Consider the following 15314-nt stretch of genomic DNA (forward strand, 5'->3'; position numbering starts at 1 on the left):
ATAGGATTCGACTATAGTTTACACAAGGATTTCATAAAATCAATGTCTAACTTGGCTTTTTCTGCTTTGGTGCATTTAAAGGAGAAGATGCAGAGAGGAAACACATTATAAAATCACTTACCTGCTGTATTTTATGAATCTCTTACAGATCCTAAATGAAAGAGTCGCCAAAGAACTGGAACAGTTTCAGATCAGAAACTCTAAACTTCAACAAGAAAATGAACAGCACAGTATCGTGAGCGACCAACTAACTCTGGAGAACCAACAGAAGATCCTGGAGCTGAGGGTAACGTTACGGGACTTATTAGAGAGGGGAGGGGAGGGGGGGGAAAGAGAGGGGAGGGGGGGGGAAAGAGAGGGGAGGGGGGGGGAAGAGAGGGGAGGGGGGGAGAAAGAGAGGGGAGGGGGGAGAAAGAGAGGGGAGGGGGGGAGAAAGAGGGGGAGGGGGGGAGAAAGAGAGGGGAGGGGGGGAGAAAGAGAGGGGAGGGGGGGAGAAAGAGAGGGGAGGGGGGGAGAAAGAGAGGAGGGGAGGGAGAAAGAGAGGGGAGGGGGGGGGAGAAAGAGAGGGGGGGGAGACAGAGAGGGGGGGGAGAAAGAGAGGGGAGGGGGGGAGAAAGAGAGGGGAGGGGGGGGAGAAAGAGAGGGGAGGGGGGGGAGAAAGAGAGGGGAGGGGGGGAGAAAGAGAGGGGAGGGGGGGGGAGAAAGAGAGGAGAGGAGGGGGGAGAAAGATAGGGGAGGGGGGAGAAAGAAAGGGGAGGGGGGGAGAAAGAAAGGGGAGGGGGGGAGAAAGAGAGGGATGGGGGGGAGAAAGAGAGGGATGGGGGGGAGAAAGAAAGGGGAGGGGGGAGGGAAAGAGAGGGAGGGGGGGAAAGAGAGGGAGGGGGGGAAAGAGAGGGAGGGGGGGAAAGAGAGGGGAGGGGGGGGAGAAAGAGAGGGGAGGGGGGGAGAGAGAGGGGGGGAGTGGGGGTAAGCGGGCTGTTTGTGAGGTCCCGCAGAGTGGTGGCAGGAGGGGTGGTGATAGTGTTCTGTTTCTGCTGTCTGGCGGCGGCGATGTGGGGTACGTGTGCTGATAGAGGGTGTTGTTGGGGGGGGGGGGGTGCCGCATGGCTGGCCGCTCCACTTCCCGCCTCGGGACCGGGCGGGCCTAACGCTCGGAGCACGCAAGTGCCTGTGCTCCCCCTGCGGGAGCACCATGTGGCACACCAGTGGCTGTACCTCCGCCTACCGTGCGCGGCCGCCGGACCCGAAGCGGGGAACCTGACTGCTAGACCCCTTCTAGCCGCCAGACCCCTTCTGGCCGCCAGACCCCTCTGCTCTCCGAAACCACCCATCCCCGCCGGTAGCGTGCTCGTTTTCAAGGACCCGCGGCGGAAAGTGCCGCGTGGGGTTAGGGCGTAGCAAAGGGGCCGTAATGGTGATAGGGGGTGGCTCTGTTGTTGCAGGCCAGCGCCGGGAAGGGAGAAGGGGTGAGAGGGTGGGTGGTCAAGGGCGGCCAGCCGTTGAGGAGGGCCAGAGGGGTGACAGTTGGGGGGGGCAAGTCCACAGGGGTGAAAGGGGGGGGAGTGTTGTACTTATTTTTGGGGGGGAGGTGTGTGTGTGTGTGTCCGTCCTTTGGCCCGTCACTCCGCCTCAGGCCAATGAGAGGTGTGCGGGGGCGGGCGGGCCAAGGGACCAATGAGATTTCCCCTAGGGACACCGGACATCCAGACAGGCATACAGTGCTTTCACTAATATAGTATAAGATGGATTAAAAGGTTATTACCATAGAACCCAGAGAATCCAAACAAAGAGCAAACACAAATCCATTATCTTCTGACATATATAACATTGAGAAACATGTTTAATTAGGAAAAAGGGCTTTTATATCTCAAGCATACTGTATTAATGTCTCAACCTGTAAGTAATTCACAGGTCTGTGTCATTGTCAAATGTAAGCCAATTCCTCACTGACTTCTACAGCTACCCCCCTACTAATTACAACTGCCCCGGACTAAATACAGGCACAAGAAGCCAAAATCCAACTAATGGAGCTTGATGTCTAGGTCCTTCTATGGGTCATCCCATCTAGTCTTACAACAGAACACATTGCTCATTATTGTTTGAGTCCCCAGGGAGAATCTTAAAGAAGCTCAGAAACATTGAGTAATATGTTCTATATTTTTACTACTGTTAGTTATGTTTTCCCTATGTTTGTTGCGTGCTGGTCAGGCTATAGCCCATGTTCTATTGGACACTGCATACTGTGTTCCAGGGCTCTTTAACTGGTGATCTGCAGGCCGAATGCAGCCCTACGAGAGCCTGAATGTGGCCCTTAGACCCGGCTCCTGTTAATTTCACACTAGTTGCTGAGGCAGTTAAAGCTGCAGTTCAGTCAATATCCTGCATGTGTGTTTTTTTTTTTTTTTTTTTAATAAATCAGTTCTGTAGTAAGAAAAATTACTTTTAGCATTTTCTGTTTTTAAAACAACAACTTTGAAAGACCAATTTTCTTGTATTCTATTTTAACAAGCATTTGCTAAGGCACCACCCCTTCATGTCCTGTCACAAGCCATGGCACACCCCTTTGTCAGCCCTCCCCTCCCTCTTGCACATGTCAGTGCAGGAGTGCTCATGAATATTCATGACCTTCCACTGAGTGACAGAAGCAGAGGAAAAACATATCCCATATCTAAAGGTGTTGCCAAATTTCGCCGATCAATAAATGGAGAACGAATTGACAGTTCTTTAGGTAATTAGAGATTGCCCACATAAAACTATTGAATTAAAAAAAAAAAAAAAAATTAAAAAAAAAAAAAAAAAAAAGACTGAACTGCAGCTTTAAGGGCAATTTTTCACAATGTTTTATACTGTAGGTTCCATGGTGGGGTGAGACCATGTTTTACTGCGAGTGGTAGAGGAACATGTAGGCGTCACTCAATGTTTTATGGGCTCAATGGTGGGGAGAGACCAGGTTTACATAATTATTAATGAAGAATAGCAGGTGCACAAATCTCATCAGGACATAGAGGGTATAAATAAAGACACCAAAATAGTGCAATATTGTCTGTAAATATGTAAATCTTTTATGCCCGTCCGCGACTCGGAAGCTAGCCCGGGAGATTGTGTGTTCAATGTGTGGGCAGAAAACAGCGGGCCCGGAGTCAAGCAAAATGAAGGAGACACATGCAGCTCTGCATTCAAATCACTAGACTGGTTTATTAAAGATAACAAGCAGAGTTATATAGACAAAAAGAGTTCTAGAGGTATTTTGCTGAAGCGTCTTAGAGGTATTTGCTGACGTTCTCTACCTAATTTATTGCTACATAGATTAAATGTTGCTTACATTTGTGCCTTTCACTTATTTCTAGGGAGTAAGGGGAGTGAGAAAAAGGGAGTTGTGGGAGTGTGAGGGAGAAAGGCTTTGTTTATAAAAAGCTAACAAGCTAACATTTTTCTCTTATCTTCAAGGCTAAAAGTTCTAGGAGACTTGCCCAGAGCACCTGATCACATTTTAAAGCAGTACATACATTAAAAGTAAAAACTAGGATAATAGAAGACAAAATGGCTACTGAAATAAAAAATGGTTACTGAAATATATATTAACATTGTCAAACTCAACAATGCAGTCAATGTTGAAGTTTCTATAAAGTTTGCACTCACGTGTTGAACGTGATACACAGGCGTTGTGGTTGTTAGAAGTAACCAACTTTTGTTATAACTGGACAGATGCTCCGGATCAACACCCATATTGTTCCATAGGAAGGAAGGGAAATCCATATACAAAGGGAAAAAGCAAAAATAGTATAATATTGCTTTTTAATATTAAAAACACAAAGTATTACACTTACATAAGTGCCTTTGTGGTAGGCATTCAGACCACCCTGGGTCAAATGGACAGGTAGCACTCCACACAGCAACAGCTTGCTCCACGGCCGATTTAGCAATTGTTTAGCTGAGCGATGCAGTCCTCCACTCTGAATGTCACCTGCCAGGTCACTCTGTAATCCACGACTTCACCCTACGCGCGTTTCTACTCAATAGTCTTCCTCGGGGGCTAATCTAACCTTCGGTGCTGTTTCCCTTCCTTAAGTAACCCGCCGCCTCCAGTTTCAATTGCGGCACGCTACGTGTGACGTCATTACGTCCGACGTCATCCAACACGTCATCGCGTGTGTTCAGGGTCTAATCTCGCTCTGAACGCTATGTGCAATAGCGATTTGAACTGTAACACAGCTATCCTAGGATTCTATCTAAATCCATGTGTGTACTTATGCATTTTTTGTGTGTGCAAACTGCTATCTCTTAACAGTGTTGCTTTTGTATTATACATGTCTAGCACTTATACCATAATAACAAATTGGCAAGTGCAACATATATCTTATGTGTCTAACATTATCATAATAAGAAGTTGACAAGTTAACAATAAATTTGTCATACAATCATTTATACAATACACATAAAATCTTTTATATATGAATTCACATATTACCAAGGCTATCTCTGCATGTGTGTATACATTGCAATATTATAATTATTTCTAAATATATACATACACCCAAACAGAGCAGCAGTGGCAAGAATGTGCAATACAATCTATCTAGGGTATCCTATTCTGATCAAACTACACATAGTATACATCTAATCTGTTTCAAATGGATGATCTCTTTTTAGATGGATATCTAAAATGCAAAACAAAGATAAAATATATCATTAAAACATATTAAAACTTGATGTCATTATAACATATATTTTGTGATTATATTATTTCTGGTATATAATTCCCCTTGGTTTTATATTTTGATTTGACTATTTTAGAGTTAACTTTTTTAAAGTTTTAAGTTTTAATGATATATTTTCTCTTTGTTTTGCATTTTAGATATCCATCTAAAAAGATATCATCCATTAGAAACAGATTAGATGTATACTATGTGTAATTATAATATTGCAATGTATACACACATGCAGAGATATCCTTAGTAATATGTGAATTCATATATAAAAGATTTTATGTGTATTGTATAAATGATTGTATGACAAATGTATTGTTAACTTGTCAACTTGTTATTATGATAATGTTAGACACAAGATATATGTTGCACTTGCCAATTTGTTATTATGGTAGAAGTGCTAGACATGTATAATACAAAAGCAACACTGTTGAGAGATATGCATTTTTTGTGTGTGCAAACTGCTAAGTACACACATGGATTTAGATAGAATCCTATGATAGCTGTGTTACAGTTCAAATCGCTATTGCACATAGCGTTAAGAGCGCGATTAGACCCTGAACACACGCGATGACGCGTTGGGTGACGTCGGACGTAATGACGTCACACGTAGCGCGCCGCAATTGAAACTGGAGGCGGCGGGTTACTTAAGGAAGGGAAACAGCACAGAAGGTTAGATTAGCCACTGTGGAAGACTATTGAGTAGAAACGCGCGTAGGGTGACGTCGTGGATTACAGAGTGACCTGGCTGGTGACATTCAGAGTGGAGGACTGCATCGCTCAGCTAAACAATTGCTAAATCGGCCGTGGAGCAAGCTGTTGCTGTGTGGAGTGCTACCTGTCCATTTGACCCAGGGTGGTCTGAATGCCTACCACAAAGGCACTTATGTAAGTGTAATACTTTGTGTTTTTAATATTAAAAAGCAATATTATACTATTTTTGCTTTTTCCTTTTGTATGTGGATTTCCCTTCCTTCCTATGGAATAATATGGGTGTTGATCCGGAGCATCTGTCCGGTTATAACAAAAGTTGGTTACTTCTAACAACCACAACGCCTGTGTATCACGTTCAACACGTGAGTGCAAACTTTATAGAAACTTCAACATTGACTGCATTGCTGTGTTTGACAATATTGCACTATTTTGGTGTCTTTATTTATCCCCACTATGTCCTGATGAGAATTGCGCACCTGCTATTCTTCGTCGATTGCTGGTTGGATTTGGTCTGAATCCTGTTCCGGGAGCTGCACTTTCTAAGGCCAGTATATATTTTTTGTTTCTTTTGGTTAAGTGGTGTTATTTGCGCTTATTTTTACCTTGTATCACTTTTACATAATTATTACAATTGTTTTTTTATGTTCTATTTTACAAAGAAATAATCTGTTTTGATAAAGATTTCAGAATAGTCTCAGTTTCCAGTACAGTTGGCAGGATTGCATATTTAATCTTCATACCCATAAGACTTACTCCTTGATGTTACTAGTCTAAACAAGAAGAGGTGAATCAGATGCGACAGGAGGTCTCAAAGCTTTCCAAGGTCAGGGAAGCAATACAGAGAAAGTTTCGCCAAGGGGAGGAACAAAAGACTGAGGTGGAGCAGCAGAGGGAGACTCTGAAAAACCAAATCACCGGACTTGAGAGAGGTACAGTATGTACCAATGTTTTATTTCTCTACAAGCCAAAACGTCTACCCTGTTTAACTCTTGCACTGCCAGAGTCGCCTGCATCATATTGTAGTACAATATCACTGTTTTTTTTGTTTTGTTTTTAACAATTCTTTATTGTAGATTGACATATACATTGAAACAAAGCATCATATAAAGAAAACCATATGCCTACATCGTTTACATGAAAAGACACCAGGATTCACAAAGGAGAGTTGGAGCACTACCACAAAAAACGATTGCTAGAGAGTGTGTCCCAAAGAAATCAGGGTTTATTGGATCAGAGCATGGTTGACAAGAAAAAACGAGCCCTCAGGCCCCCACCAACGCGTTTCGAGCTTCCGCTCTTTCTCAAGGTAAAAAGAGCGGAAGCTCGAAACGCGTTGGTGGGGGCCTGAGGGCTCGTTTTTTCTTGTCAACCATGCTCTGATCCAATAAACCCTGATTTCTTTGGGACACACTCTCTAGCAATCGTTTTTTGTGGTAGTGCTCCAACTCTCCTTTGTGAATCCTGTTGACGTTTATGGAGTACCGGCAGCACACACCTGCGAAGATTAAATCCCCTGAGGACCATTACTACAAACAAGTGAGTTTTATTACTCAGGGTACACCGCAATATTCCTATTCAATGCTTTTGGCTGGACACCAGCAGGTGTGAGCACTCACCATTCAAGAGGTGGTGCTCATCCAGTTTATTGATATATAATGGAATAGGTGTTTTATTCTGTAAGAGGTCACACTATATACGGGATACTTCGAGGCTACAAGCTATGGCATTTATATCTTAAATGACTTGAAAATCTTTGGGGTCTATGTTTAGAGCACCACACAGTTCTTTCTTTCTTACATGAAAAGACACACAATATTTTGATTCCAACTTTAGATTTTCTGTTAAATCTGTGAGGCCTGATATACACACCTTTTATCGTGTACATACATATATATATATACACACACACTTTTTTTTTGTTCTCTTTACAGAAGATTACCATTTAAAAGATAAAATAAAACCATAAACATACTAACATTAAAACCAAATTTTAAACAAAACAGTGATGGCTTCTAAGGGGTTTATAGATCATAATAGGAACAGAGGTGTACCTTAATCCAAACAGACAGACACAAGCAAAAATATCAAAATCATCATTGGCCCATCTCTTGACCAGCCGTAGTTTAAATTTGTACAATTATTGTAAATAAATACTCAATTCTGTACAGCGTCCCTCTAGATAATTGTTTAGCGCCCTTGACCCAGAACCTTGCATTTGTCCATCACTTCCTGTAAATGCAAACCATCTATGTATTAATTCTTCTCTATTATACACATTTTCATAGTATACTTCCCATCTGAACATAGCTAATGATCTATTTGTTTGTGTTGTCAATTGGGAGATGGAGGGGGGGGGGGGGTCTGGATCTAATCCAACAACAATATCACTGTTAATGGGACTGCCCTCTTTGTGGTTGTTGCATAAATATTCTGTAAAGCTTTAGAAAAAATGTTGGTCAAAGTTTTGCTCCTCGTGTTTAAAAGCAGTGTGCTCTCCATAACATAGACACAGTACAGCTACTTTCTATGGCATTTTGCCCAGTAACTGCTTCTATTTCCCTCTCTGTTTCCAAACATATGAATTACACAATGGATTTCCAGTTACTTTGTTACTAAGTAACACACATGGTGATATAACCTTGTTTTTTTATATATATATATATATATATATATATATATATATTGTCCCCTGAAGAAGTCATCATCGATGATGAAACGCGTAGGTTGTGGTTAGATTGCGGCCGCCATTTGCCCACGAACATTGTTGCTGCTTGCAGTCAGATTTTGGCTCTTGTGTGTGTTCCACGGCCGTTTTACAACTATCTAAAGGACTTTCTAAGCACTGTTCCCTTGAGGGACCTCTCTCGTTGAACACTGAATGCGAGGTATTCCGTTTCCGGTTTCGGCTGCACGAAGGAGGGTTACGTGATGACGCCACTGACCTGAGCCGGACGCTGATGATCGAGCTGTTGGCACATGAGAGCCTATCTCATACATGCTATTGATTGCTGTACTTTTGTGAGTGGGCATTTTATAGATTTTATGTTCCTTTAATATAATTTTTATTATGGTAATGCACTAGGTGTGCGCCTGTTTCTTTCTCTTTCCTTTTTTCCATATATATATATATATATATATTAGCTGAATTTATGTAGAATCATATTAACTTGCTCGGGTGCTGTATGTATGTATGTATTGTGACAAACGGCTTACTCTGGGGCTCCGCCGTCTGTCCGGGACTGTTAGAACTCGGTCTTTTAGGGTAGGTTAAATGACGAGGCGTAACGTGCTGTTCCTTTAAACAGGCTACTGCCTGGTTTATTCAGTCCCAGGCACTCAGACTGCCACACGGAATACAAAATAATACATAAGCAAACAAAACCCTGCTCACCTGAGCAACACCTTAACTAAGGTTTTCCCTGACTGGGGTTGGAGCGGCTTATCCACTTCCAACAACAAAATAAGGAACTTTGCAGTTATAGAAAAAAGGAACAGAATGATTTAACCTGTTTGGGGAGAGGCGTTTCCCCCCTCTGCTTCCAGCAGCCTTCCTGCCTCCAGGCTCTTGGGGAGAGGGCAGAGGAACCAGGAAATCAGCCTTAAATACCTGATTTCTAACTAGCAGGACAGGTGACAGAAATCAGGTAGCAGACAAACTCTGGTCTGGATCCCTCATCCCTCAGTTCCAGCACTTGCCAAACTGTGGGATGGAGTGCATGCATTCTGAGGCTGCACTTTTCAGCCTAAACAGGATAGAAACTGTTCAGTATCCTGGGAGCCCTATATATGGAATTTATTACCATCCCCTGGTTTCTGTCACATATCCTCCCCACCAGCTCAGACCTCGAGGGATGAACGACCATGGATATTAGGGAGTGCATGATCTGTGACCAACCAGAATTTTCTCCCCAACAGATAGTATTTGAGTGTCTCTACAGCGTCCACTTTATTGCGAGACACTCTTTCTCGACTATGGAGTAATTTTTCTCCTGGGGATTTAGTTGCCTACTTAAATAAAGGATGGGGTGCTCCTCACCTTGAGACTCCTGGGAGAGTACAGCCCCCAGCCCTACCTCAGATGCGTCGGTTTGGACTAAAAACTCTTTAGAGAAGACAGGTGTGACCAACACTGGTTGGGCACAGAGAGCTTCTTTCAGGCTTCTAAAGGCCTGTGCGGTTTCGAGGGACCACTTTACCATTAGCGGCCCTCTTGCTTTTGTGAGGTTGGTTAGTGGGGTTGCCTTAGTTGCAAAATTGGGAATAAACCTTCTATAGTAGCCAATTAATCCCAAAAAGGTTCTTACTTGTTTTTTGTAACTGGCCTTTGCCAATTTTGTATCGCCTCTACTTTGAGTGTTTGGGGTTTGAGTAAACCTCTGCCAATAGAATACCCTAGATACTTGGTCTCCTCCAGACCAATAGTGCATTTAGCGGGGTTAACAGTTAGTCCAGCAGACCGAACTGCGTCAAGCACAGCTTGGACCTTTGGAAGGTGGGATTGCCAATCTTCACTATGGTGCCATTTATATTCTAGGGACGGATTGCACCTCAATGAAGAGGGATCTTCTGTGCTAGGGGGGAGAATGCTAAAAAGGTTGGAGGAGATTTTAAACTAGGCTGGATGGGGGAGGGGAATGAAACAGATAATGAACTAAATGGAATAGATGAGGATACAAGGGGGTATGGAGGTAGAATGGGGGCAAGTGCAAGTTTGACAAGCAGTGAGACACCCATAGTAAATACAGATAATACTAGAAAACTTCTAAAGATTAAACCAAGTGGGAGCAGAAAGGAAGGAGCAGATAAGATAATAGTACAGGCTGAAAAAAAACTTAAATGCATGCTTGCTAATGCAAGAAGCCTGACAGATAAAATGGGGGGGAGCTTGAATTAATAGCTGCAAGGGAGCAGTATGTTATCATAGGCATTACTGAAACATGGTGGGATGAAACTCATGACTGGACAGTTAATTTAGAGGATTATTCTCTTTTTCGGAAGGATCGAACAAATAGAAGGGGAGGTGGAGTATGTTTATATGTTAAACCGGATCTAAAACCTATTATAAGGGATGATGTCTATGAACCTAATGATGAAAATGTAGAGACTTTGTGGATAGAAATTAGCAGTGGAGGTAAAAGTATAAAGAAAATGTTTGTGGGAATATGCTATAAACCACCAAATATCTGTGAGATTGAGGAAGCTAAAATACATTTGCAAATGGAGAAGGCATCAAAACTGGGTCATGTTTGCATAATGGGGGATTTTAATTATCCAGACATAGACTAGGACAATGAGATTAGCGTTACAACAAAAGGAAACAGGTTTTTGGGGGTGCTTAAAGACAATTATATGACCCAAATTATTGAGGAACCAACCAGGAGAGGGGCAGTTCTGGATTTGGTCATATCAAACAATGTACAGGAATACCCCAGTTTAAGGACACTCACCTTAAGTACACTCGCGAGTAAGGACATATCGCCCAGTAGGCAAACAGCAGCTCACGCATGCGCCTATCAGCACGTCCTGAACAGCAATACCGGCTCCCTACCTCTACCGAAGCTGTGCGCAAGCGGGGAGACTATGGAGCCTGTTACAAATGTGTTATTTACATCAGTTATGCACGTATATGACGATTGCAGTACAGTACGTGCATCGATAAGTGGAAAAAAGGTAGTGCTTCATTTTAAGTACATTTTCGCTTTACATACATGCTCCGGTCCCATTGCATACGTTAATGCGGGATATGCCTGTAAAAGTAATAACAAATATTCAAGTCCTGGAACATTTGGGTAACAGTGACCATAACATGGTCTCATTTGAAATAAATTATCAAAAAACAGATTACTTGGGTTCAACAAAGACTTTAAACTTTAGAAAGGCAGATTTTAATAAACTGAAGTCTAATCTAGTAGTAATACAATGGGATGATGTTTTTGCAGGGAAACATGTAGAAGATAAATGGGCAGTCTTTAAAACATTGTTAGAAAAGCACACTTATCAGTGTATACCCTTCGGTAATAAGTATAAAAGAAATAAGTCAAAACCAATGTGGCTAAATAAACAGGTAGGGGAGGAAATGGGCAAGAAGAGGAAGGCGTTTAGATTCTTTTAGTCAGAAGGGACAGAGACATTGTATCAGAATTATAAGGAATGTAATAAAAATTGCAAAAGGGCAATCAAATTAGCAAAAATGGATAATGAAAAAAGGATTGCAATAGAAAGTAAGGTCAACCCTAAAAAGTTCTTTAAGTGCCTTAATAACAAAAAAATGAGAAAAGAAAATATAGGACCCTTTCAGTGTGAGATGGGTAGGCAGATTATTGGAGATAAGGAAAAAGCTGAGGTATTAAACAAATTCTTTGCCTCTGTGTTTACCAGGGAAGAATCAAGTTCAATAGTAGTGCCTCAGGAAGAAGCCACAACCTCCATATTAATGAACAATTGGTTAACTGAGGAAGCAGTTCATAAGCGACTTGAAAAAATTAAAGTAAATAAGGCACCTGGCCCCGATGGCATACATCCAAGAGTTCTCAAGGAGTTAAGCTCAGTAATAGCAAAACCATTATATTTAATATTCAAGACTCAATTTCCACAGGCTTAGTACCACAAGATTGGCGTAAAGCAGATGTGGTGCCTATATTTAAAAAGGGAGCTAGATCACAACCGGGAAATTACAGACCTGTAAGCCTGACTTCAATAGTATAAATAAATAAATAAAGACATACAATAGTAGGGAAACTACTTGAAGGTTTAATACGGGATAATATTCAGGAATACCTAATGGAAAACAAAATTATTAGTAATAGTCCGCATGGATTTATGAAGGATAGATTTTGCCAAACTAACCTTATTTGTTTCTTTGAGGAGGTAAGTAGGACTTTACACCAGGGTAATGCAGTTGATGTGGTCTACTTAGATTTTGCAAAGGCTTTTGATACGGTTTCACACAAGAGGTTGGTGTACAAAATAAAGAAAATTGGACTCAGTAATAATATATGCACCTGGATTGAAAACTGGTTAAAGGGCAGACAACAGAGGGTTGTCATAAATGGAACTTTTTCAGGTTGGGCTAAAGTTGTGAGTGGAGTACCTCAGGGATCGGTACAGGGACCCCTGCTTTTTAACTTGTTTATTAATGACCTTGAGGTTGGGATCGACAGCAAAGTCTCCATCTTTGCTGATGATACTAAATTGTGTAAGGTAATAGAATCAGAGCAGGATGTAATTTCTCTTCAGAAGGACTTGGAGAGACTGGAAACGTGGGCAGGTAAATGGCAGATGAGGTTTAATACAGATAAATGTAAGGTTATGCATTTGGGATGCAAGAATAAAAAGACGACTTACAAATTAAATGGAGATATATTAGGGGAATCCTTGATGGAGAAGGATTTAGGAGTGCTTGTAGACAGCAGGCTTAGCAATAGTGCCCAATGTCATGCAGTAGCTGCAAAGGCAAACAAGATCTTATCTTGCATCAAACGGGCAATGGATGGAAGGGAAGTAAACATAATTATGCCCCTTTACAAAGCATTAGTAAGACCACACCTTGAATATGGAGTACAATTTTGGGCACCAATCCTAAGAAAAAACATTATGGAACTAGAGAGAGTGCAGAGAAGAGCCACCAAATTAATAAAGGGGATGGACATTCTAACTTATGAGGAGAGGCTAGCTAAATTAGATTTATTTACATTAGAAAAGAGGCGTCTAAGAGGGGATATGATAACTATATACAAATATATTCAGGGACAATACAAGGAGCTTTCAAAAGAACTATTCATCCCACGGGCAGTACAAAGGACTCGGGGCCATCCCTTAAGGTTGGAGGAAAGGAAATTTCACCAGCAACAAAGGAAAGGGTTCTTTACAGTAAGGGCAGTTAAAATGTGGAATTCACTACCCATGGAGACTGTGATGGCAGATACAATAGATTTGTTCAAAAAAAGGTTGGACATCTTTTTAGATGGGAAAGGTATACAGGGATATACCAAATAAGTTTACATGGGAAGAATGTTGATCCAGGGATTAATTCGATTGCCAATTCTTGGAGTCAGGAAGGAATTAATTTTTCCCCTTAATGGGGTTTTTTGTTTGCCTTCCTCTGGATCAATAAGTAAGTATAGATATAGGATAAAGTATCTGTTGTCTAAATTTAGCATAGGTTGAACTTGATGGACCTACGTCTTTTTTCAACCTCATCTACTATGTAACTATGATTACCACATCATCCAGGTAGGCGGCAGAGCATATTGAGCATGTGGCTTTAAAATTGTATCCATCATTCTTTGGAATGTGGCGGGAGCTCCATGTAAGCCAAAAGGCAGCACCCTAGACTGAAAGAGGCCGTCTGGGGTTGAGAAGGCTGTCTTTTCTTTTGCCCTTTCTGTGAGGGGAACCTGCCAGTACCCTTTTGTTAGGTCTAGGGTCGTGAGATATCGGGCTTTGCCCAGTCTCTCTACCAGTTCACCAACCCTGGGCATAGGAAAAGTATCAAATTTTGACACAGCGTTTAGTTTACGTTAGTCATTGCAAAACCTTGTTGTACCGTCTGACTTTGGAACTAAAATTATAGGGCTGTTCCACCCACTTTGAGATTCCACAATTACGCCTAGTTTTAGCATTTTTTTAACCTCTAAACTTATAGCCTCTCTTTTGGCCTCTGGAATTCGGTACGGTTTAAGGTTAACTCGGACCCCCGGTTCAGAGACTAGGTCATGTTCAATTACGCTAGTTCTACCTGGCTGTGTAGAGAAGACTTCTTTGTTTCTTCTCACTAAATTCTGGACCTCTCGTTTCTGATGAACGGACAGGGTTTCAGCTATGCTAACCTCTGGGTCAGTTTCTCGATTCTCTGACGGACCTGGGGGTACTAGGGTTAACAAGACCTCTCTATCTTTCCAGGACTTAAGTAGGTTTACATGGTAAATTTGCTCAGGTTTCCTCCTACCTGGCTGTCTCACCTTGTAATTTACTTCTCCCACTCTTTCCAAGACCTCATATGGCCCATGCCACTTAGCAAGGAATTTACTCTCTACGGTGGGAACCAGAACTAGCACCCTATCGCCTGGAAAAAAAATTCTGACCCTAGCACCCTTATTATACGTATTCCTCTGTGCCTCTTGAGCTTTTTCCATGTGTTCCCTCACTATAGGTAGGACTGCAGCTATGCAGTCCTGCATCTGGGCAACATGCTCTATTACACTTCTGTATGGGGTAACCTCGTGTTCCCAAGTCTCTTTGGCTATATCCAGTAAGCCCCTTGAGTGTCGGCCATACAATAGTTCAAACGGGGAGAAGCCTGTGGATGATTGGGGAACCTCCCTAATGGCAAATAACAGGTATGGTAACAAACAATCCCAGTTTTTCCCATCCTTATCGACTGCCCGGCGTAACATGCTTTTTAAGGTTTTATTGAATTGTTCCACTAAACCATCTGTTTGTGGAAGATAGACTGAGGTTCTGAGATGCTTGATTTTTAGGAGTTTACATAACTCTTTTGTTACTTGGGACATAAATGGTGTTCCCTGGTCAGTTAAGATCTCTTTAGGAATTCTGACCCGGGTAAACAGGACTATTAACTCTTTTGCTATGTTTTTAGCAGAGGTGCTACGTAGGGGAATTGCCTCCGGATATCGGGTGGCATAATCTAATATTACCAATATATGCTGATGTCCCCTAGCAGACTTTAATAGGGGTCCTACTAGATCCATAGCAATCCGGTCAAATGGTACATCTATTATGGGAAGGAGTACCAATGGGCTACGATACGATTTGAACGTGGCGGTGATCTGACATTCTGGGCATGAGGAGCAATAATTTGTCATTTCTGCCAGAACCCCAGGCCAATAGAAGCTTCAGAGAACCTTTTCTTTTGTCTTTTCCACCCCTACGTGT

At 42.1% G+C, this 15314-nt stretch overlaps 1 protein-coding gene across 1 annotated transcript in view; it reads left to right on the top strand.

The window, feature by feature from the left end:
- The window catches only part of CFAP58 (cilia and flagella associated protein 58), a 62700-nt gene that overhangs the window by 7933 nt on the left and 39453 nt on the right, over positions 1-15314 (top strand). The window contains exons 6-7 of the mRNA XM_075611818.1: positions 149-286; positions 6190-6349. Of these exons, the coding sequence (XP_075467933.1) occupies positions 149-286; positions 6190-6349 (298 nt within the window). The remainder of the gene's footprint in view (positions 1-148; positions 287-6189; positions 6350-15314) is intronic.

This window comes from Ascaphus truei, chromosome 8 (assembly GCF_040206685.1).
Source record: "Ascaphus truei isolate aAscTru1 chromosome 8, aAscTru1.hap1, whole genome shotgun sequence".
Classification (NCBI taxonomy): Eukaryota; Metazoa; Chordata; class Amphibia; order Anura; family Ascaphidae; genus Ascaphus; species Ascaphus truei.